This window comes from Rhagoletis pomonella, unplaced genomic scaffold, assembly GCF_013731165.1.
Source record: "Rhagoletis pomonella isolate Grant_MI unplaced genomic scaffold, Rhpom_1.0 Rhpom_scaffold_00007, whole genome shotgun sequence".
In the NCBI taxonomy this organism is placed as follows: domain Eukaryota; kingdom Metazoa; phylum Arthropoda; class Insecta; order Diptera; family Tephritidae; genus Rhagoletis; species Rhagoletis pomonella.
Genome location: NW_023458561.1, coordinates 40,199,825 through 40,220,611, shown reverse-complemented (window position 1 = coordinate 40,220,611; position 20,787 = coordinate 40,199,825). Strand labels below are relative to the sequence as shown.

The 20,787-nt window shown below is 36.4% G+C and overlaps 5 protein-coding genes across 22 annotated transcripts in view; 3 read left to right on the top strand and 2 right to left on the bottom strand.

Annotated features, from left to right (window-relative positions):
• The first annotated feature begins 268 nt into the window (after positions 1 to 268).
• LOC118742813 (vacuolar protein sorting-associated protein 51 homolog) lies at positions 269 to 3,740 on the top strand. Of its 2 annotated transcripts, XM_036475178.1 has the most exons (10): positions 269 to 609; positions 700 to 1,326; positions 1,679 to 1,803; positions 1,866 to 2,374; positions 2,427 to 2,554; positions 2,613 to 2,759; positions 2,833 to 3,195; positions 3,253 to 3,365; positions 3,419 to 3,522; positions 3,635 to 3,740. In XM_036475178.1, exons 1-10 carry the CDS (start codon positions 529 to 531, stop codon positions 3,637 to 3,639), a joined length of 2,202 nt encoding a protein of 733 aa, XP_036331071.1. In that variant the 5' UTR covers positions 269 to 528; the 3' UTR covers positions 3,640 to 3,740. The 2 variants fall into 2 exon arrangements, with proteins under 2 accessions (XP_036331071.1, XP_036331070.1); XM_036475177.1 differs by having other exon boundaries at positions 3,419 to 3,740.
• On the bottom strand, positions 3,673 to 6,202 carry LOC118742816 (transcription factor grauzone-like). 2 transcript variants are annotated; one of them, XM_036475181.1, is made up of 6 exons: positions 5,965 to 6,202; positions 5,484 to 5,898; positions 4,930 to 5,425; positions 4,671 to 4,865; positions 4,206 to 4,581; positions 3,673 to 4,140 (listed from the first exon to the last, which is right to left on the bottom strand). In XM_036475181.1, the coding sequence occupies exons 1-6, from the start codon at positions 6,073 to 6,075 to the stop codon at positions 3,751 to 3,753; spliced, it is 1,983 nt and encodes a 660-aa protein (XP_036331074.1). In that variant the 5' UTR covers positions 6,076 to 6,202; the 3' UTR covers positions 3,673 to 3,750. The 2 variants fall into 2 exon arrangements, with proteins under 2 accessions (XP_036331074.1, XP_036331075.1); XM_036475182.1 differs by having other exon boundaries at positions 4,930 to 5,422; positions 5,965 to 6,195.
• Positions 6,203 to 6,358: 156 nt separating this feature from the next.
• On the top strand, positions 6,359 to 10,392 carry LOC118742811 (U2 snRNP-associated SURP motif-containing protein). The gene is made up of 13 exons (XM_036475175.1): positions 6,359 to 6,467; positions 6,522 to 6,638; positions 6,718 to 6,811; positions 6,904 to 7,096; positions 7,161 to 7,323; positions 7,407 to 7,796; positions 7,861 to 7,904; positions 7,961 to 8,293; positions 8,364 to 8,606; positions 8,662 to 8,845; positions 8,928 to 9,174; positions 9,245 to 9,633; positions 9,704 to 10,392. The coding sequence occupies exons 1-13, from the start codon at positions 6,462 to 6,464 to the stop codon at positions 10,160 to 10,162; spliced, it is 2,862 nt and encodes a 953-aa protein (XP_036331068.1). The 5' UTR covers positions 6,359 to 6,461; the 3' UTR covers positions 10,163 to 10,392.
• LOC118742824 (cyclin-Q) lies at positions 10,229 to 12,401 on the bottom strand. Of its 4 annotated transcripts, XR_004993401.1 has the most exons (7): positions 12,297 to 12,400; positions 11,586 to 11,732; positions 11,391 to 11,535; positions 11,106 to 11,324; positions 10,809 to 11,042; positions 10,522 to 10,742; positions 10,229 to 10,484 (listed from the first exon to the last, which is right to left on the bottom strand). XR_004993401.1 is itself a non-coding variant. In XM_036475209.1 (6 exons), exons 2-6 carry the CDS (start codon positions 11,666 to 11,668, stop codon positions 10,724 to 10,726), a joined length of 693 nt encoding a protein of 230 aa, XP_036331102.1. In that variant the 5' UTR covers positions 11,669 to 11,732; positions 12,297 to 12,401; the 3' UTR covers positions 10,229 to 10,723. The 4 variants fall into 4 exon arrangements, 3 of the variants coding, with proteins under 3 accessions (XP_036331102.1, XP_036331100.1, XP_036331101.1); XM_036475209.1 differs by having other exon boundaries at positions 10,229 to 10,742; positions 10,816 to 11,042; positions 12,297 to 12,401; XM_036475207.1 differs by having other exon boundaries at positions 10,229 to 10,742.
• Positions 12,402 to 16,984: 4,583 nt separating this feature from the next.
• LOC118742817 overlaps positions 16,985 to 20,787 on the top strand; it is a 32,794-nt gene continuing 28,991 nt past the window's right edge. For 6 of the 13 annotated variants that reach the window (XM_036475194.1, XM_036475187.1, XM_036475193.1 and 3 more), the window contains exon 1: positions 16,985 to 17,146. The gene's annotated coding sequence lies outside the window, so the exon portion shown is untranslated. The remainder of the gene's footprint in view (positions 17,147 to 20,787) is intronic. The other 7 variants (XM_036475197.1, XM_036475195.1, XM_036475191.1 and 4 more) reach the window with 3 other exon arrangements.

Below are 20,787 nucleotides of genomic sequence, written 5' to 3'. Positions count from 1 at the left end.
ATTTGAAAATAAAAATTAAAATCCGACACTTATCCATAATAAGTATACAGCGCACTGCATCATTTACAAACTATTTATGAAAAAAAATTGTATTGTTTCTTTTGGTATATTGCTGAGGAACAATATTAGTTATAATTACATATATGACTTCATATAAGTATATTATTCACAAAATATTTATGAAAAAAATAGCTTTTGGGTCACACTGCCAAGAAACAAAAACTTTTCTAAATGCTTTCCAGACAAGCGATTTCTACCTTCTCTACTACATGACCGGACTTTTCGCGAAAACTCTAATAACGGGCGTCATTCGTTGAGTTGCTGTTGCAATGATAAAAGTAGTAGAAATTACTCTGTCGATACCAAGGTCTTTTTTTCCGATACGTACTCGATACCGAACAAAAAGGTATCGAGTAAAAAAATACTTGGTATCAAAAGAAAAGTATCGAGTATTTACTTGTATCGATTGAACCCTGCATACTTGGCGTGTGGAGGCTGAAGGTTCCTGGCTAAAAACAACAGTTAAAGATGACGGAAAACGATGGCAATCCGTATGACATGGATAGTTCCACATTTAACTCTGAGAAGTATTTGGAAAAGCTACTTAAGGTAATTATTTTATGGTGGAATGTCGTAACTGTGTTCTTTTTTCCGGTAAATTTGTGTATTTGTATGCATACGTGTGTCATTTCTCCACAGGATTGCACCCTAAAGCAGATCATGGACACCGAAACTGCAGTAATTAAAGACACCCAAACACTACATTCAGACATGCAGACCTTGGTCTACGAAAATTACAATAAATTTATCTCCGCGACGGACACTATACGCAAAATGAAAAACGATTTCAAGCAAATGGAATCTGACATGAACTTGTTGCGCACTAAAATGCAAACTATCACATCATTTAGTGAGCAAATCACAGATACGTTGCAAGGGACTCGTTCGCAATTATGCCGTCTATCTGAGAAGCACTCGTTGCTTAAAAGATTGCAATTTTTATCCTCCCTCCCTGCAAAGTTGAAGGCACTCATCGAGGAGCAGAACTATGCACAAGCTGTTCAAGATTATTTACATGCACAAAAAGTTTTTGCACAGTATGGCCAACAACCCTCATTTGATGGTATTCAGCTAGATTGTGAAGCTATTTTACTGGACTTGAAAGAGCGGCTGCGAACGGATTTTCAGATGGCAAGTAATTCAGCACAGTCGTTGAGTGAAATTGGCGAACTGTTATTGCAATTGGATGAGAAACCTGCGCATTTAGCCAATGATATGTTGACGTGCGCTTCAAAACGGCTCCGTGAACAAATTGTACTGCTGCAAGTATGTAACGCATGGAATGAGCATATATGTAATACTTCTATATTGGCAGTAAGCTAACTTCTCAATGTGTAAGCATTCCGAAATCAAAGCGAGACAGTCTAGTACCATTTTTGTCAATGTATTGTGTACTTGAGTGCCGTTTTTGTTTATGTGTTGTGTACATGTTTATTTATAAACGTATGTGTTCCTTTTCTTTCGTACGTGTTTATTGATATATCCGTACTGTAGTGTTTTCGGACGGTACTAGCTCTTACTGCCAATATAGGAGTATTACATATATGGGAATGAGACATAATTCGATTTATAACTACTAAGTATATGTATTTATGTACTTACTATTTATTTTCCTAAGGATCAAACTGAGCGAGATATGATCGAATTTGTCGATATGGGTATCGAAGGTTTCCTTAACGACTTAGCGTTAGTTGTTACTTCCTACTTCGACATGTTTATAGTAAAGTGCCATGAAACGGAAAGGTAGGTTTTGCATAAAAAACGCATTAATAAAGTTAAGTCAAAAACGCAATCTTTCGTTTAAGCGATGATTTCAAGGAGCATGCTTTGCGAGAGTTAAATATATTTCTCAACCAAAATGTCGATAAGTACTTGACCCTCGTACAAGATCGGGTTGAATCGGACATAGGCTTTGGCGATACACAAATAATGTTGCGTGCGCTGGATCGCCTGCATCGGCGACTGCTTGCTATGCGCAACATTTGTCGTGGTCTGGAAATAAAACGCAATACTGTAGATATTATAATAGCAGCAGCGCACCAACTTTGCGAAGTGCACACCAAAACACTGAAAGATCACTTTTCCGATAGCCTCAGTTCAGTGCGATTGGCATTAGTTTCGGCTAAAAGCGACAATAACAATGGCACTAATTTGAATGAGTTAATCACCAATTTGTATGTATCTATGGTAGAGAAAGTAAAAGGAGTATTACAAGATTTACTGGTATTTCTGCAAACGGATTGGTCGTTTAATATCAAAGCAGAATACAAAGGCGGCCTCTGCGTTGAAGGTGTACGAGAGAATTTACTAATTGGTAAATAATGTGCTTATAATTACACTTTAAGGTTTAACACAATTTTTTTCAGGCTTCATGCGTCACATTTCAAAGGTTATGTGTTCGTTCGCTGAAGCCTCAAGTTCAAGTCCGCCAAATCTACTATTAGTTCTATCAAAAACTTGCCTCGAAATGGATCAGAATGGTGTGCACATTTTGGTAAATAATGACGAAATACAGTAAAAAGCCGAATTTCATTTAAATGTATTACTTTTAGATTACTTTGGTTGATGACTTGTACGAAATCGACTCTGAGAACAGTGCAATATTAACACATGAAACAGAAATTTGCGCTGAAATGCGCGAAACAGCACAAACGCTGCTTGACGCTTATGTGCGTTTGCAAGGCACAAATATTTCTCAGGTTAATTGATTACATACGTACGCATATGTAGTTTTCGTATTTAAATTTAACCAATTATTTGTACATATTTCAGATGCTCCGCAAAAGCGTTGAAACACGAGATTGGCTAAACTGTCTCGAGCCACGTTCAGTGCGCGCTGTCATGAAGCGTGTAGTGGAGGAGCTTGGCTCAATTGAAACCGTTGTCGCCAGTCTCTATGAAGCAGGCGTACGCACAACGGCGAGCAGTGATTCTAGTCGAAAGACTCATTATAGTACTTTAATCACCTCTAAGCAGCAGTATCGTTCCAATTGGTCTAATTATACGCCGTCACAATTGGAATCGAGTTATGTCTCCAATATACATCGATTGTTCTCGGAACGTGTTGATATTTTTACCAATGTAGATTTTTCGAAAGTTTCAATAGTTACCGGCGTTATAAAGATTGGCTTAAAGGTAAATGTGATTAAAGGTAGTTTTGATAAAAGTTTTAAATTTGTTACTTGTATTTAGACCCTTCTGGAATGCATACGTTTGCGTACATTCAGTAAATTCGGGTTACAACAAGTGCAAGTAGATACGCATTATTTGCAAATGAATCTCTGGCGTTTCGTCACTGATGAAAAGTTAGTATAGAACTATACATGGAACACCTATTTTATTTCGTATTTAATTCTAGTCTCGTAAATTCTTTGCTGGATGAGATACTTGGTTCAGCTGTACATCGTTGCTTAGAATCAATTCTAATGGAGCCAAATGCCGTCGAAATTATATGCGAGCGCGGTTAGTATTACCTAGTGATTTTATCTAAATTTTTGATGTTCCGATGTCTAAAGTTTAAAAAAAGGTCGATGTGTATTAATTTTATTTATTATCTATTCTATTTGTATGCTAGCCTAATAATGGATTAATATTAGTAACAATATTCAAAAAGTTATTTCATACATGTATTCAAAATAATCATCGAAGCCTAAATGGGAATGAAATTCAGTGTCTAACAATGTATTTGTTTTAATTAATAGTGAAAACTATGCTATCTCCATCGAGATTCACTTCTCCGTCGTTGTCACTGAAATCCTCTCCTGTTGTCACCAATATATTGGTTTCACGTCCGTCGTCCGATTTAATGAGAATTACTTGCGGTGTGGAATCATCATCACTGCAATTATGGGTATATTCATTAGGTTTGCTTTGCTCTAACGCCGTTCCTACTGTTTTTTTCTTTCGTTCGTCGGGAACATCAGGTTTGGAAGCGTTTTCCCGACGCTGTTTGCGCGCCTCTTCAAACTCTTTTGGATGTATTTTTTTTCGATGTGAATGCATATTTGCATTAGAATTGAATGTCTTTGGACAATATGGACAATTATATAACACCTCGCCAGTATGCATCGCCATGTGCTCCTGTAATTAATATATACACGTGAATATGCTGTATACATAGGTAACACAAACAACTAATCGCATACCTTTAAAGTTATGGCTTTTTTGAAAGCTTTACTGCAAACATTACACTCGAAATCACGCGCTGATGTATGAACGTAACGCTGATGACTAAGGAGTGCGCTACGATTTGGTGCCTTCTTACCGCACATTTTGCAGACGTATATTGTGCCATCGTCGTTATGACGTCGTTTATGTTTCTGCAAACTATACTTATCTTTGTGCCAGGAGCCACATTTATCACATTGCACCTTCGGCAGCACAACACCAGAGTGTTCAAGTTGGTGTCGGGCAAATGCAGTGCGACCACGAATAACCTTCGCGCAAACATCACACATAGTGGCGCCGTACGTCGAATGCATTGTTTTCATATGTGTGTTTAGCAAATTACCGGTAGCAAAGCTTTTAAAAATATAAATTTTGAGGGAATTGCAAATACATACATACTTATCTACATAAGTATGTAACATCGAGTATCAAAGAGTACTTACCCCTTTTGGCAGACGTTGCAAATATGTTTTCGTTCTTCATGAATAATACGGTGCTGTTCGAGAATATAAGGGCGCGCAAATCGCTTGGGACAATGTTCGCATTTATACTGTTTCTCCTCTTCAGGCTGATGTTTGATTAGAAAATGATTTCGCATACATTGTTTGTCGGCAAACGATTTGTCACATACCTCGCATCTAAGAGAAATTATGATTTATAAAGTATGTATTTAATTATAATTTTGTTGATTTCTAAACAAACTTGTAACAATCCGGATTAATATGTTTTTCTATATGTCCTACAAGCAGTGATCGCTTGCTAAACTTCTTATTACAACAGGTTATGTATCCTTTGCATTGATGCACTTTTTCCATATGCTTGCGCAAATGGCAAAACGTTGTCTGCTCATCTCCACATTTTTCGCACGTTAAACGTATGCATTGCGCAATTTTTTCATCTATTTGTCGCATACGTTCTTCATAGCTTTCCTGTTGGGAATCGTCCGCTTTATTTGTAATCCTCTTAGTTTTCGATTTCTCTTTTTTAGGCGTTTCGTCGTCTGCGTTTTGCTTTTTAATTGTTGGTGGTCGCCCACGACGCTTCTTATTTCCAACAGAATTGTTAACATTCGGCTTTACCTCGTCAACATCATTTTTCGCGTCAGTATCTGAGCTACATTTGTCGAGTTTGTTGTCCTTTTTTGTATTAGAGCGGGTGGAATGTAGTTTACTTTCATCTGGCAAAGCAAGGGCATCTGCTGAAAAATTTCTTGTTTAAATACAAGTACAAATAACAAGAGCAATGAAGCAAAACACCTTCGTCTTCTTCCAATTCCAACATTTCGTCTATAAATGATTCAATTATCATGGAGCTCTCATCTTCATGCGAAGATATTTCACTTTTGAGCAATTTTAAGTCTTCGCAGCTTTTTTCATCTGGTGTTTGTTTATCTCGAGAAGAATCATCTATTGTTTCCTGTTCTATACCGAACTCTTTTTTGGATGTCGTGCTCGGTAAACTTGCATGCAGCCACTCGTTGGCTGCCGGCGCGTCGGTTATCGAATAACAACGTCGCTTGCGGCACTTTGGCTGTACCTCGCTTTTCAATGAAAAGCGTTCTGTTAAGAGTCGGTGAGCCTCTTCCACTATTAAATAGAATTCATTGAAACTAGATACACTGATCCAACAAGAGTTACATATTGCTGTTGAGATTGGATCGTCGCTCCTGGGCTTTACGGTACAATAAATGTAACAGGTTAGAAAAATTATTAGACGCTTTATTTTAATGTATCTTACCTCAAACCAAAAGTATTTAGCAAGCACTGCAGCCACATTAAGTTCAACGCCTCTTTCGTCGAAAATGTTAATTACCTCGGTAATATCTTTGAGGCACAAACGGCAAATCATGATTTTTTATTTGTTTTAAAATATTCACTTTGAATAATAAAACATTGGTAACTACTAAATAACCAAGAGAAAATTCCACAGCAGCAGTAAACAAAAATTATTGTAAGAAAAAGTGGTGGCAAACTATCGATGTTGTCATCGATACTATGAGTGGTGCATCACTATCGCAATTATCGTGCAAATTTTTTAACCCGATCCCGATCATTGCCCACGGAAACACAGCATAAAAGTATTCCGATACACATGGCTAGATTGATAAACTTTACACATTTCTGGCGATTTCAGAGAACGTAACGTACGTTCTCTGGCGATTCGTGAATGGCAGTCATTTTTTTCCCCTGATGGCAGAATTTTCTTAGGACCGAGAAAGAGTTTGTTTACTAAAAATGAAGGTAATTTATGTATTTTAAAGCATTTGTTAATATTAAAATTTCGTAATTTTATAGCGTATCAGTGATAAGAAACTGGAGGCTTTTGCCGTTGGTAATATGGGCAAACGGACATTGTCCAAAAAGGAACTAGAGGAGCAGAAGAAGAAAGAGGATGAGGCTGCCGCGGCTCATGTAAGCTACATACATAAATATATCTATACGGAGAGATTTTAAGTGGCTAAAATTATTACTTGGAATTACATTTTGATAGGTGTTTAAAGAGTTCGTGGAGACTTTTCAAGAAGCTCCTAGTGCCTCGTCAAAAGTTTGGGTGAAAGCCGGTACCTACGATGCCGGATCAAGGCGTAAGTCTATTTATAAATCTAATCATATGCTTTGTTATTCACCCACTTCAATTATACGTACATAACTTATAATTCACTACTCCATTTATCAGGCGAGGATAATCGGGAAAAGGGTAAATTATACAAGCCAAGTTCCAAGTTGGACGAGAAAAGTGCTGCAGAAAAAGCGCAAGAATATGCAAAAATGCTGGCCTCGGATCTTAAAAAAGATTCTGTTCCGTTGAAGAAAAAAAGTCAAGAAAAGAAGAAAAGCAATTTGGAACTGTTTAAAGAAGAACTGAGACAGTAAGTATGTAAAAATAAAGCGACTATAAAATGATCACAAGGCTTGTATCTTAAAAATTTTTAGAATACAAGAGGAGCGTGAAGAGCGTCATAAATATAAACATTTAGCTGGCCAAGTTGTAGCGCAACAGGTGGTGGAACCGGTACCCGAAATACGCGAGTGCGGTTCTTTCGATACAGGAGACCCTAACACGACTAACCTCTATTTGGGAAATCTCAGCCCTAAGGTACATACATACATATCACAAATACTTATTTAACAAAGTTTTTTATTTATTGCTTCATTGTTCTTTTTATTTTTTTTTTAAAGATCTCAGAGCAACAACTTATGGAAATTTTCGGTCGATATGGTCCACTTGCCAGTATAAAAATCATGTGGCCACGGTCTGAAGAGGAGAAGCAACGTGGGCGCAATTGTGGTTTTGTTGCCTACATGAGTCGCAAAGATGCGGAAAGAGCGCTTAGAACACTAAATGGGCGATATATCATGGGCTATGAAATGCGTTTGGGTTGGGGTAAATCCGTACCGATAATGAATCAACCTATTTTCATACCTCCCACACTTTTGGAGCTTACATTACCACCGCCTCCATCCGGATTGCCTTTTAATGCTCAACCACCACCAGCTGAAGCACAAAATTTGCCAAGAATAAACTATAAAGAGTACACAACAGAAGAAGAGAAGGAGAATATGGAAAAAGTAAAATCATTGTTGATTACCAACTAATTGAAGGACTCTATTATAATTGTTTCCCCATTCTTAGATTCTTTACCATTCCCTGGTGAAAGTATTCATTCCAACTGAAAAGTAAGTTGGAGTTACCTTATAAAAGTTTGAATTATGGACTAATTATTTAATTACAGAGCCGTACTAAATATAATCCATCGCATGATTGAATTTGTCATACGTGAAGGTCCCATGTTTGAAGCATTGATAATGAGTAGAGAAATGGAAAATCCCTTGTTTTCATTCTTATTTGACAATGAAAGTCCCGCGCATATATATTACCGCTGGAAGCTATTCTCTCTACTACAAGGAGATACACCTACAGAATGGAACGAAAAAGAATTTCGAATGTTCAAAGGCGGACCTATTTGGAAGCCGCCTATAGCGAACTTCTACACTATGGGCATGTCTGACGACCTAGTTGTTGATCCGGATGCAACGGCTGTTCACAAGGGTGCTCTTTCAAATGCGTATGTTGCTGTTTAGAGAAATTTTAAATCCACATGTACTAATGTAGGTACTTACATTTTATTATTTCAGTCAACGCGATCGCCTGGAAGATCTCTTGCGTCATATTACCCCGGAACGCTCACGCATAGGTGATGCAATGATTTTTTGTATCGAACATGCAGATGCTGCTGATGAAATTTGCGAATGTATCTCCGAATCATTGTCCAATCCAGACACATTACCTTCAAAGAAGATTGCGCGTCTCTATCTAATTTCAGATTTGCTACATAACTGCACCGTTAAAGTCTCGAATGCTTCGTTCTTTAGGAAATCGTAAGTATTTTCAAATTACAAGCCAATCAAATGTAAAAAATTGTGTATTTTGCAGAATCGAAAAACATTTAATGGAAGTGTTCGAAAATATGCACAATTTTTTTAATTCAATGGAAAGTCGGTTGAAGGCCGAGGGTTTAAAATCCCGTGTTATCAATGTAATACGCGTTTGGGAAGAATGGACAATATATCCCAAAGAATTCCTGGCAAAATTGAAGGGTGTGTTTTTGGGAAAACAGGTAAAATTACAGGGGTTTCAGTTATTTGAAAATACAGTTTTTTTTTTTTTATAATAATCATAAACTATATATAAATATATAGATTCCACCATCTCCTCCGCCAGTCGAGGAACCTATCGAGGAAGCCCACGAAGATATAGATGGAGCTCCAATATCTGGCGATGAGAAAGACGATGAAGATTTAGATGGTGTACCTTTGGATGGCGCAGCTTTGTTGAAGAGCGCATTAATGCGCGGCCTGCCTGAGGCAATGTCCATACAAAAAAGCACGCCAACACGGCGGACACTAGGAATCGATGAGGAAGATGATGATATTGATGGTGTACCATGTAATATGCAAAATCTTGCAACTTTAGTATTTTTAAAGGCACATAACTTGTGTTTTGATTTGAATTTTAGTGGAGGAAGACATCGATGGCATACCATTGGAAAAACTGCCAACTGAGTTCAGTGATACCCAGTCAAAAGCCAATGCCAAAGGCGGTGCATTCATACCATCGAAGTGGGAAACAGTTGATCCAGAACAGGTTGAGGCACAGGCTATAACCACTAGCAAATGGGATACACTGGATCCCCCACAGGCGCCAAAGTTCTACGACTCTAGCGATGATGAGCAGAATACCAATGCTACACAAAATTATGATGATGACAAACGTACGAAATTACGTGAAATTGAAGTGAAAACAATGCAATATCAAGACGAATTAGAAGCAGGCATGCGACAACTTAAGTCAGGCTGGACCATAAGTGAGCAAGTGGAGCACTTTAGACGTAAGCTCTTGAAGAAGGTCAGTTATGAAAGTAGATTTTTCATTGTATGTATTTGTGTTTAACTGTAATATTGTAATATTTTCATAGGATACGGAAACAACCGATTCGCCGCTTTCTTTCATAAATCCAAAGGACTCTCGTAGAGGCAGTGAATCTCCGGACAGCACAAGTAAACGCACACGTCGTCTTAAAAGATCGCCATCGCCAATACAATATCATAGCAGTAGCTCGCGTTCTTCGCCAGCTCGCTCGAGTTGTAAACGATCACGTTCCCCATACGTCACAAGACGCGAAGTTTCGCCATCGCCCACTCCTACTCGCAGTGCTAAATCTTCAAGACGCCATCGATCGCGTTCTCTCTCTGACTCGCCAAAACGGTACGCAGAACGTACACCGTATCTGGCGAAATCCTCTCGATATGAAAATTCACCACGTCCACGTAGATCACCATCCCCAGTTTATTCTACGTCATCGCGTTCATCGAAACGCGATGACAGAGATCGCGAACATCGCAGCGAGAAGCATAAAAGTAGACATAAGCATTAAATTATGTTGATCTATTATAGTATGCAACCCCAACTGTATACAACATAAAATATCCGATAATACTTAAAAAAAAAAATACAAAATTTATTCAATCAAACTTATGCGTATTTAGCGTGATCCATAGCTTAGTAAGGATTTTGTATGCTTGCATGCTTTGATTTTTATGGAATTCAGTTTAAGTGGATATAAACTAAGAAAGAGGAAAAAAATACACGAAAGCCTATTATACAGCTTGAAGAATTTCCTTATCACAAATTCACATATACTTAAATGTATGTAGGTATCTACGTTTGTCAGAGATACCCTAAATTCCAAAGTGTGAAAAATGTTCAGCCTATGCAACCTACTTGTAACTAGTATTAAGCCATGGTTGCGAATATTGGCAGTTTCATCTGTTATAGTTCAGAAATGAAAACGACTACCTGCTAATTGTTTGTATTTTTACATTTTGGAATTCAGGGACAAACCCAATATAATGATCGCATCAAGCCGCATTAATTTCACTCTCCTGTTTGTAAGTTTCTATGATATCTTCAATAATTTCCCAGTGCTTTTCTTTGGTCAGATCGTTAACAAACGGCTGGAAGGAAAGAATGATTAATTGAAATTAAGAAACTTGCATGATTGACTTAGCCATAAAACTAACAGTGTACCACATAGAAGCTTCATCCGATTCGTCAGCTAGTGGAACCTGCACGCCATATGACTGCAATGCCAAAGACAAACAACATATTGCCACATGAGATGGCTTTTGATTTAGGATTTTTGCACTGTGATGAAAATCTTGAAGGAAGGATGCTGCTGACTTTGCAATTGGTACTGAGGACCAGATAGTTGGGCCCAGCCAAGATTGCAGTGTTTTTATGTAGTATAATAAGTACTATAAAAATTAACATAAAATTCATTAAACATAATTAATTTAGTTTCAAAAGTTCAGTAGTACCTTGTGTGGATGCTCGAAATTTAGATCGAATTTCAAAGTACGGGCAATTAGTAATTCAGCTTGCACAAGAGCATCGCGTATCGACCAGTATTCATCCCCCAATTCTAACGGTTGAGATCCCCGATTCAGCGTACTATGCGCGACGTTGATAACATCGCGTATTTTGACCGGATCGTCTTTAATCTTGCCGGCTAGGTATAATGCAGACGCTGCAATAAGCTGCGAAGATAAAAATTTGAATGGTACTTTATAAATTCTTTCCAAACACTTGTAATTCTTAGTTACATATTCATCATAATCAGAACTGGAAACTTCATTGAAAAAGCGGTGAAAAATTATAGCGGCGCTTGCTGAGGTCAGTGGTTTTATCTGCAGTTTGATGGCGCACTCAAATAGGAAACGTGGCACAACACCAGGCTTTTCAACTTTTCTGTAAAAACATTTTATGTAAAATACTCTTTTATTTTATGAACTTCGTACCGATAATCTGTTGGTTTTTGTTTCTGCATTTTAGTTGCTTCAGCGCGTTTTTGTACTGACATTACATCCAAAATATTCTTCATTTTTATTGCGTCCTATTAAAAGCCAGTTGTGTGTTTAGTGTTGTTTACCCCGGATGATTTGAACCTGAAAAATAAGTAAGTAATTTCCTAATGTGTTTCCAAATAAGCACAGACGTCGTAAAATGTATTACTAGATATTTAAGCAATCGAAAGTGTCTGGCGATGGAACCGGTTAGGCGACACTAATGAAGTGGCCGTTCACAAATATACTGTGTTTTTGTTTTTGGGTCGGGGACTACACAATCACACATATTCACTTGTATTTGCAATCGAAAAATCTTTAATAAAAAAAAAGTAATTTATTACTCCAGGTGGTGAGGGAGTGGGTGTGCGTATAACATATGTATGTCTTTAAGAGATTGAAAGTGTAACTAAAGAATATTCCATAATTTCACCTTATTTATGTACCTGCCAGAATTAGCGAAGCAAAGAAATAGTTATCTTTAAAGTTACTTGCGGGAAGAAATTTGCCAACGACACACATGGCATATTTACACACGTTTACAACTCTCCCTTTTTACCTAAAGAACACTGATATATAAAACCAAAGGTGCTAATTTAAGGTGTATTTACTCTTAAAATTGCTTTAATTCGTCGATAAATAATTATTTCTTTAATCTAAACTTACCACAAATACTATTTGAAAAAACAAATGGACGTAAAGAAAATACTGAACTCCGTTTATTACAGGTAGTTATTGCAAAGAGATATCGGCAGGTATCGGCCATTTTTGGTTATCATAGACTGTAATCGAATCGCAATTAACAGCCCTATTCACGTGTTGTCGTAAACTGTCAGTCAAACTGTCATTATCGTGTCATCAACTGTAGTCATTGGTATGCACCAGGGATGAAAACTGGAAAATTCAGATTGTACCTAATATCATAAAATAAATGCACCTAAATGAGACAGAGTGCAATGGTGTATAGTCGTTGTGCTGGGTATGCAGTTACAGTTGCACGGCTATACCAAAGAACGTAGATAACAAGAAGGCAAGAAGAAGAAGCGAAGCAATGCCTCGGATGAGACTCCGTCGCCGAGTACTGTCATTCCCCCCGGTGGACGAGCGTCTAGCCATAATCCACATCAAAGCGAGATTCTTCAACATCTCGCTCATCTACGTCCATGCCCCGACAGAAGAGAAGGATGAGGTATCCAAGGATCTCTTCTATGAGCGCTTGGAGCGCACGTACGAGCGCTGCCCCCGCCACGATATCAAAATCGTGCTTTGCGACTTCAATACCAGGGTAGGCAAGGGAGTGATATTTGGAAGCACTGTCGAAAAATTCAGCCTCCACGACGAACGGACTGAGGCTGATCAATTTTACCGAGGCCCGAAACATGATAGTATGCAGTACCAGGTTCAAGCATAAAAAGATTCATCAAGCTACGTGGATGTCTCCGGATCGAAAAACGAGAAACGAAATCGATCATGTTGGGATAGACGGAAGGCAGGCAGGACGTACGTACACTCCAGGCCCAAACATCGACTCGGACCATTATCTTGTTGCAGCAAAAAATGTGCGCCTAAATATTCAAAGAAAGCTTAACGTCGAAAAGCTGCAATCACAACAGGCAGCCAATGCATTCGCTACTGCTGTGCTCAGAGAGCCCTCTTCAACAAACCGACATATGCGAGCAATGGAACCACATTTCGCGCCCATTAAGTACCGCCGCCGAAGAAGTAGTCGGATTTCAGCGAGCCCGAAAGAACAACTGGTACGATGAGGAGTGTCAGAGAGCTGCAGAGAAAAAAGATGCCGCCTGCAGAGCCACACTGCGATCGGGTGCAACGCACGCTATGTGGGACTGCTATAGGGATCTGAAGAGGGAAGCGAGACGTATTTGCCGCAATAAGAAGAGAGAGGCCGAAATACGTGAGTTCGAAGAGCTTGAAATGCTGGCCCTGAGGAAGAATGCCCGAAAATTTTACCAAAGAGTTAGGCGACTTACGGAAGGTTTCAAGACCAAATTATGAAGGGAACACTTTTCCACGCTACTGAATGGTAGCAGTATGGAAAGTTGTGGAGAAGAAGAACCCGAGCTCCCAGTCGATGATGACCGAGTCGATGTTCCTCCGCCTGACTATGACTATGGTTTTTTTTTTCAACACCAATAATTATTACTAAAAAACTGCTTAAAATTATTGTAACCAATAGAGGTATGTTGTACACAAACACATAAATTGAAGTTCACAAAGGTCGATATAAAACTATTCGTCGATTTAAATAATTAACTTTTTACTGCATATGTTTTTTTACGAGAAGGAAGCATCGAAAGCCTACCTCCGTCAGTGTGAGACTTTAACCCAAACTAAACCTCCTACCGTCATGTACCGTTCCCCACCCGGTACCACCGCCAAGGATTGCATCGGGATAACAACACTGTGTGACTGATAAAGTTATAGATCTAGTGATGCACAAAAAATATGCATACTTAGAATGTTGAATACCCCCTCACATTCTGGACATAACGCGTTTTTCGTAATTGTTCGTAACTTAATTTCTGTTTATCCGATGAAATATATATACAGTGCGTACACGGTAACCGCAACCCTCAATACGTGCAATTCCTTGATTAATGCAAGTCACTAAAACAAAACATTGTAACCTTATAAGTGCAACTTCAAAACAATTTTACCTCAATACCTACCACTTTCTTTGTTTATGTATGTCATGCACACAAAATTTGAACTTTTTGCATTTTTTGATTAACTAGTATTCTGGAAAAACTACAAAGTGGTGTTTCAGTTAAAGTAATGTGTGATGAGCAGGACCGAAGAAAATAAGCTGAAAACATTAAAACTTTAGTAAATATGCTTCACTATTATTAAAAATAATGCGGATTAATTTCTTTTTAATTTATTTAATTGTTTTCAAATATTTGTTATGCTCCATTTGAGTTAATTATTTTTAATCTCTTCAATAACACCAATGCCTTCATATGTCACATTATTTTATTAAATAGAACACACGAAAGTATCTTATTTTTATGTTTGCCATTCCGAATTCAGTTTTGAAACTCACTCGCGATGCAAAATTACATCGTTATATTTAATCTTCACATTTTTTGTTGAGCTTTGGGAATTTTGGGAAATTTGTTAGAATTGAACATCAGGGGCTCAACCGAAACCAGTAAATTTTTGAAAGGGGTCTACGAGAAAAAAAAAGTTTGGGAACCTATGGTATACTATGTAATATACCTCTGCGATTTTGTAAGATAAACTAAAAATGTATACATCGTTTTAAACCGTAATTATTTGAGAAGTAAAAGACTTGGCTGTTCACCAAACCGTTTTTTGTTGTTTTTTGTGATTTGTACTGAGTATTTCTTTTAAATTGAAAAACTAAACGGGGTTACGTACATATTTGTGTACCACATGAATACCTTTCTAATTCAATATTTTGCTCAATTCAAAACACTGCTTTGTATGAACTTAACTCTTGTTTATTAAAAACGTTTATTCGAAAAAATACAAATTTACTTAAGCAATTAGATGCATATGCTTATTATTTTATGTATCTGATATTATTGTTTATGTATTAATTCAACAAATACTTAGTGAACTATGTACTCCAAATAGAACGACACTATATGTGCCTTTATAATTAAAAAGGTCGGATGCTCCGCGGGGTGGATTTTGTATGAGGACACGCTTCCCATCCGGACTCCACAACACTGAGGAAACTGCCAGATATCAGAAAAATCGTTTTGAATTTTGGACCATTGTTCTTTTGATGCTGGTACCTTCAATGCAAAAAAGTCTTATTATATAACGTTTTGAAACCGCTAAACATTCTACCTGAATATACTCGTTCAAAACCTCATATATAGCGTCGAGTACATCCTTCAAAAATAGGGATATGGTGTTCTCTGGTACTCGAAATAGTTGAGTAATTATCACCTATTTGCCAAAAATGTTAAAGTAACTTGCAATTTAATTATTGGTGAGAGCGCGGCACGCATATTTGTATGCTTTTTTTTTATTAAAGCTGCAATTTTTTAGAAGATAATTGAACTGTACGGCCATTCTTAAACGCTGCTGAAAGTTTTTCGGGTCGTCTGAGGCAAGCTCCTTGTACAAATGATCGAAAGTGTCCAACAATTCACGCTGATGAACACATTTCCTTACCCATATTCTGCGTTTCCCATTTCCTTGCGTAGTTCGTTAATTAATTTTTTTTATAATTTCTTTAGCAATTATGTTGATGCTAAGTTTTAAAAATTTTCTTCAATTCATATTTAATATTTTATCGAAATTTTAAAAAGTTAACGTTGATATTTGAACTCGTTCAACTTTTGTCGCCCGTGTATGAGCAACTTCTCAGGCAATTTCACAGGCGATGTTGAATCGCTTAGAAAATCGCCTCATGTAAATGCCGCTTAACGGAAATTCGTCCCAAAATATGTATATAATCAAGCACATACGTACATATCGTCACCTGAAATGCAAAAAGAGGTAAGAAACATCGTCACTGAAATGCAAAAAGACATAACTAATAAAAAATTCAATATTCACATTTTGTTTGATATGTCCATCATATTTCATCGAATTACAATTCCCACCTCATTTAATGAAAAAAAATTAAATTATTAGTCACGACTTTCTACATTTCAGTTACGATGTTGTTACGTCTTTTTGCATTTCAGGTGACGATATGTACTTACATCTAATAAAAACAAATTTGAGAAACCAAAACAATTTTCAATTGCATTAAAGTTGGTTACGTTTCCTTGCATTTGAAATAACCACAAAAAGACGTGAAAAAATCTGTTTTTATGTTCTTTTTACAAGCTTTTATTTAACTTGCTATGTATTTATGTATGTATGCTAGTATGTTTGTTTAGGTCAAATCTGGCAATCTATTTTTAACCAACTTCCCGATAAGCTAGAGACTTGAAGTTCAAACTGAGAACACCGATGACAATCCAACATTCAGTATTTATTTACAGATTTGGTTCATATTTGAAAAGTACATTACCTAAGGAAATAACTCCAGAAAAAACGTAGCCGGGAGGTGGCGCGGGGCGATATATTTCGAAAACCTGCATGTACGCTTTCTGATAAATTCCTGTAAATTCATGCAACTTCTTCTTAGTTAGGGAAAGCAACTATGGTTTGATTTACGTTGAATTTCTAATATAAATATTTATATTACTAACATGAAAAAAATAACTCATAACGAAAACTCAGCACCGCATGTCGGTGAAGTTGCCATTGCTTCTCTCTCTCTATCAACAGTAAATTTGATATGCTGCTACGCACGTCAACGTACGTTTACGCTACGTCGTTGACTGTTTGAGCTTTTAAGCTACTATTGATTTTTCGTACCTCAGTAGATGTACTAACGGCAATCTCGTGCGTTGAAAAGTCTTTGTCTACGTTATTTCTGTACAAGAAAAAATCATTATAGTAATATTAAGTTAGTAAAAGTAAGCATCAGATAACGTTTCAAAGTTTTCCGCTTTCCAGTTTAAGTGAGTGGGTAGTTTTAAAATGAAAAACAGTTCATAAGCATAATATTTAGCAAACAAGCTTGCTAAAACGAAAAAAAAAAATAAATTAACATTTATAATCTTTCCTGAAATGTTTTTTAAACATGCTGGCGAAAAATATTGACCTTTGAAAATGTCCGTGAATTCATGTAACATTCAAATTCAAAGAAACATCATCATGCTCATATGTATGTACATATGTATGTATATAAGGAAGCGCACTTCGTTTATAAATAAATAGCAAGTATGTATTTATATACATCTGTTCACGCTTTGTGCATATGTTTGTTTGTGTGTTCAAAGAAGTGTTTACAGTCAAGGGCATCCCTATTTTTGAGAAAAATGAAATGTTTAAAGAAAAGTCATTAACCGTGTAGAATTTAAAATGTAGAATTTAGAATGGATATTAAGGCGGTATCCAATCATAGACCATGCACATAAATACATGCTAAATAACATATGGAAATATGTACATAAGTGCATATTTATAAACATATATACATACATACATATGTATGCATCTGTAAATACAAGTTAGTATGTTTACATTCAAGAGGGCGGTGGATGATTTAGTAGCAAGCAAAATAAATGTAATGGGCATGGGAAACAAATAAAAATAATAAAGTAAAGAAGGTAAAGCGGTAATTCTTAAAATGCACGCAAAAAGTATAAATTTTATAGAAATACCAAAAAGTAGACAAAAATTACAAAAGGAATATATAAGTACCTACATCCTTATAAAAAAATCGCCTAAATATGTACGTATTCATGTAGGTACAATTCTGAGGCGTGGAAATCTCATGAAGTTGTAACAGTAGACTATCATCTTTTTGTTTGTCAGTACACTTTCTCTGAGAACTCTAAAGGCCCGTCCACATACAAACAACTTTGGCGTTGCGTTGCCGTTGGCGTCGCTTTGACAGCAGCGCGAGTAACGCCAGTGCTTGCCACAATGAACGCTTAGCAGCGAATACTTTGGTCACTAAATTAACTAGCGGCAGATAATCAGATAAAGAGTTTTATATCAATAACGCTATTTCTTGCCCCTTGAAGGAAATTACCTCTTCAGCTCTGCTACAACAAAAAAAAAAATAAAAATAGGGAGGTTATCCAGACTGCAGAAAGCTACTTATGTACATTTCAAGCTACTTGAAAGCTTACTTGTATTCACTGGGCTTGGCAAGCAAGTAAATGCTTGGCTTGCTTGTTGGATTTCAAGTCATACTCGTAATTGTTTACTTCAAACATATCGAACTCACTATTTATTAGCGAAACAAAAACACACCAACACATAACAATACCCTTTGGTTGTAACAAGCTGATTTACGGTTTGCAATATGTACGTACATATGTATTTATAAGTTCTGCTCAGGGTTGCCGCTGATGAAAAAAAAAATACTTTCCATCCACTTCAAAAAAATCTATCAAATCTGGAAAATACCTACCAATAACTTGTTTATAGTTATTTTAATAAAAACTATAGTTTTGTTATTTTTTCAATATGAATTAAAAATGTTTTTAAGGAATTTTTTATTTAACTAATTATACGGTATTGGAGATCATATTAATGACATATTCTCAGTTTCCTTCAACGAAAAGCGAAAGTGATGAAATTAGAAGCACAACGAAACTTCATCATTTGAAAAAACTTCAACTCGAGTTATTATAGGCAAATACAGTGACTCAAAAAAGCACTTAGCGATTTTTTCTTAATATTCACAATGTTTTCCAAGTAATATTTTTTTGTTGCTTTAACTAAATCCATAAAAACAAGGATTAAATCTATATATAACATTTGGAAAAATTCCAAAAATTTTCGTATAAATATAAAATTTTGTAGTCTAAATTTTTAGAACAATTTAAGATATGAAGTTTTAAAGCAAAACAACATTTGAGTATAGCCAACAATGTGCTGCTAAAAATTCCCGTTGTTTTTTTTTTCATTTTTTGCCTCCAGGCCTCGGTGTTTTTTATTTAACAATTTCCATTGATAAAAAATGGCGTATTTTTTTTGCGCGAACAATCATAGTGCGTAATCGCATACTTGTCAATTGTTTTCTTTTTATTTAAATAATCATTTAAAATATTTAAAGTTTTGAATGAAACACGATATGTTCGCCTTATATCGATGTACATTTATACATATGTAAGAACATATATAAAAAGTGTGCAAAGAAATTTATAATATAAAGATAACTACGAAAAATAAAGCGGTAACGAAAAGTTCAACAAAAATCTACCAAATTAAAAAAAAAAAATTACTTTTTACCAAACCAAGTTTTTTCTACCAATTTTGGTAACTATTTACCACAGTGGCAACCCTGGTGCTGCTACTGTATTCAAACTTGTTCGATTCAAGCTACTAATGTATTCATTTGCATTCAAGCTATGAGTTGAATTGGCTTGTGTGAAACAAGTGTGAATCATACTCGCGCTTGTATTTTTTCAAGTAGCTTGAATCGGCTTGTGCAGTACACTGGTACCTATCGGTAAAATTGTCAAGGATTACAAGTTGGTCACCGACAATTCGGAGCATCGGTGCAATAGCACAGTGTCCTATGATGACGCTACTAAGATCCTGCGATTTTTTGCCAGTTCGTTTCTTGTTAAGTTTTGGCTATGATGACCTTGAGATTTGCCGACTGTCTCGGTTGGCTCAGTACATCATTTGTTACGGTTCTGGTGTACAGTAAAATTTCCCCATTGCAATGCGAATCTGATATAGGCAAAAGAAAAACAACCAAGTGTTTCCTGTAAAAGCTAACTTAACATTTTTTCCTCACTATTTGCTCATTCATTATGCACTGTCTTATTTACGGGATAAACAAAAAATCGTCCGCCCGCTGATGTTTTTCATTGATGTCTATCATTTTTGTATATCATAACTTTTTTTGTTTAATTTTTGTGAAAAATCGTCTAAAAAATCTTGAACGAAAGAGATGAGTAATTGCAGAAATTACTTTGTAAATGAAAATCAGTGAATGGTGGAAAATGGCAGAGAGGAAAACTTATATGTATGCACTTACCTACATATGTACATACATAAGTTGATACATAAGCATATAGAGAAACTGGTATGTCGTGTTTATGACGAGTTGAATAGTGCCACAGTTGCAACTACAACAACAAGAACAATGCACATCGTACGGAGAACCAGCGGCAAGCGGCCAAAAAGCAACGACAATTTTCCTCAAAATCAGCGTAGCGAAATGAGAAAGAAATGGACAGACGATGACGACGATAGCGCCTAAGAAAACGATGGATTGCGGCTGGTGGAAATTATATGCATGTACTATGTAGTACATATGTATGTTTTGGCATACAGTGACTATAACAACTATCACATGTTGATTTATAAAAAAAAGAATCCATGTTAAACCAAAGCCAAACAAATACAAATTTCAGACTTTATACAAATTTTAGAAAAGCTCAAGAAGGTTTTCATACAATTTTTTAACCTTTAAATCTGAATTTTTAGAAAAATTTCGAAGGTATGCAGTTTTATAGCCCATAAAATTTAGATAAAATGCAAGTTTCTAGCGGCTAAAAAATGGCGTTGGGTTTTAATAATTTCTTTTTGCCTACGGTTTTTGCCTTTTTTTAATACAAAGTGCAATTTATAA

Excerpts from the sequence above, each read along its gene's own strand:
- LOC118742813 (XM_036475178.1), top strand. The coding sequence starts at position 529 with ATGACGGAAAACGATGGCAATCCGTATGACATGGATAGTTCCACATTT. Across the intron at positions 1,327-1,678 it reads AACAAATTGTACTGCTGCAA|GATCAAACTGAGCGAGATAT; the intron begins GTATGTAACGCA and ends TATTTTCCTAAG. Across the intron at positions 1,804-1,865 it reads AAGTGCCATGAAACGGAAAG|CGATGATTTCAAGGAGCATG; the intron begins GTAGGTTTTGCA and ends CTTTCGTTTAAG.
- LOC118742816 (XM_036475181.1), bottom strand. The coding sequence starts at position 6,075 with ATGATTTGCCGTTTGTGCCTCAAAGATATTACCGAGGTAATTAACATT. Across the intron at positions 5,899-5,964 it reads CTAAATACTTTTGGTTTGAG|CCCAGGAGCGACGATCCAAT; the intron begins GTAAGATACATT and ends TGTACCGTAAAG. Across the intron at positions 4,141-4,205 it reads AAAAAGCCATAACTTTAAAG|GAGCACATGGCGATGCATAC; the intron begins GTATGCGATTAG and ends TATTAATTACAG.
- LOC118742811 (XM_036475175.1), top strand. Across the intron at positions 6,812-6,903 it reads CTACGATGCCGGATCAAGGC|GCGAGGATAATCGGGAAAAG; the intron begins GTAAGTCTATTT and ends TCCATTTATCAG. Across the intron at positions 9,634-9,703 it reads GACGTAAGCTCTTGAAGAAG|GATACGGAAACAACCGATTC; the intron begins GTCAGTTATGAA and ends ATATTTTCATAG.
- LOC118742824 (XM_036475207.1), bottom strand. The coding sequence starts at position 11,668 with ATGAAGAATATTTTGGATGTAATGTCAGTACAAAAACGCGCTGAAGCA. Across the intron at positions 11,536-11,585 it reads CAAAAACCAACAGATTATCG|AAAAGTTGAAAAGCCTGGTG; the intron begins GTACGAAGTTCA and ends ATGTTTTTACAG. Across the intron at positions 11,043-11,105 it reads ATTTCGAGCATCCACACAAG|TACTTATTATACTACATAAA; the intron begins GTACTACTGAAC and ends TAATTTTTATAG.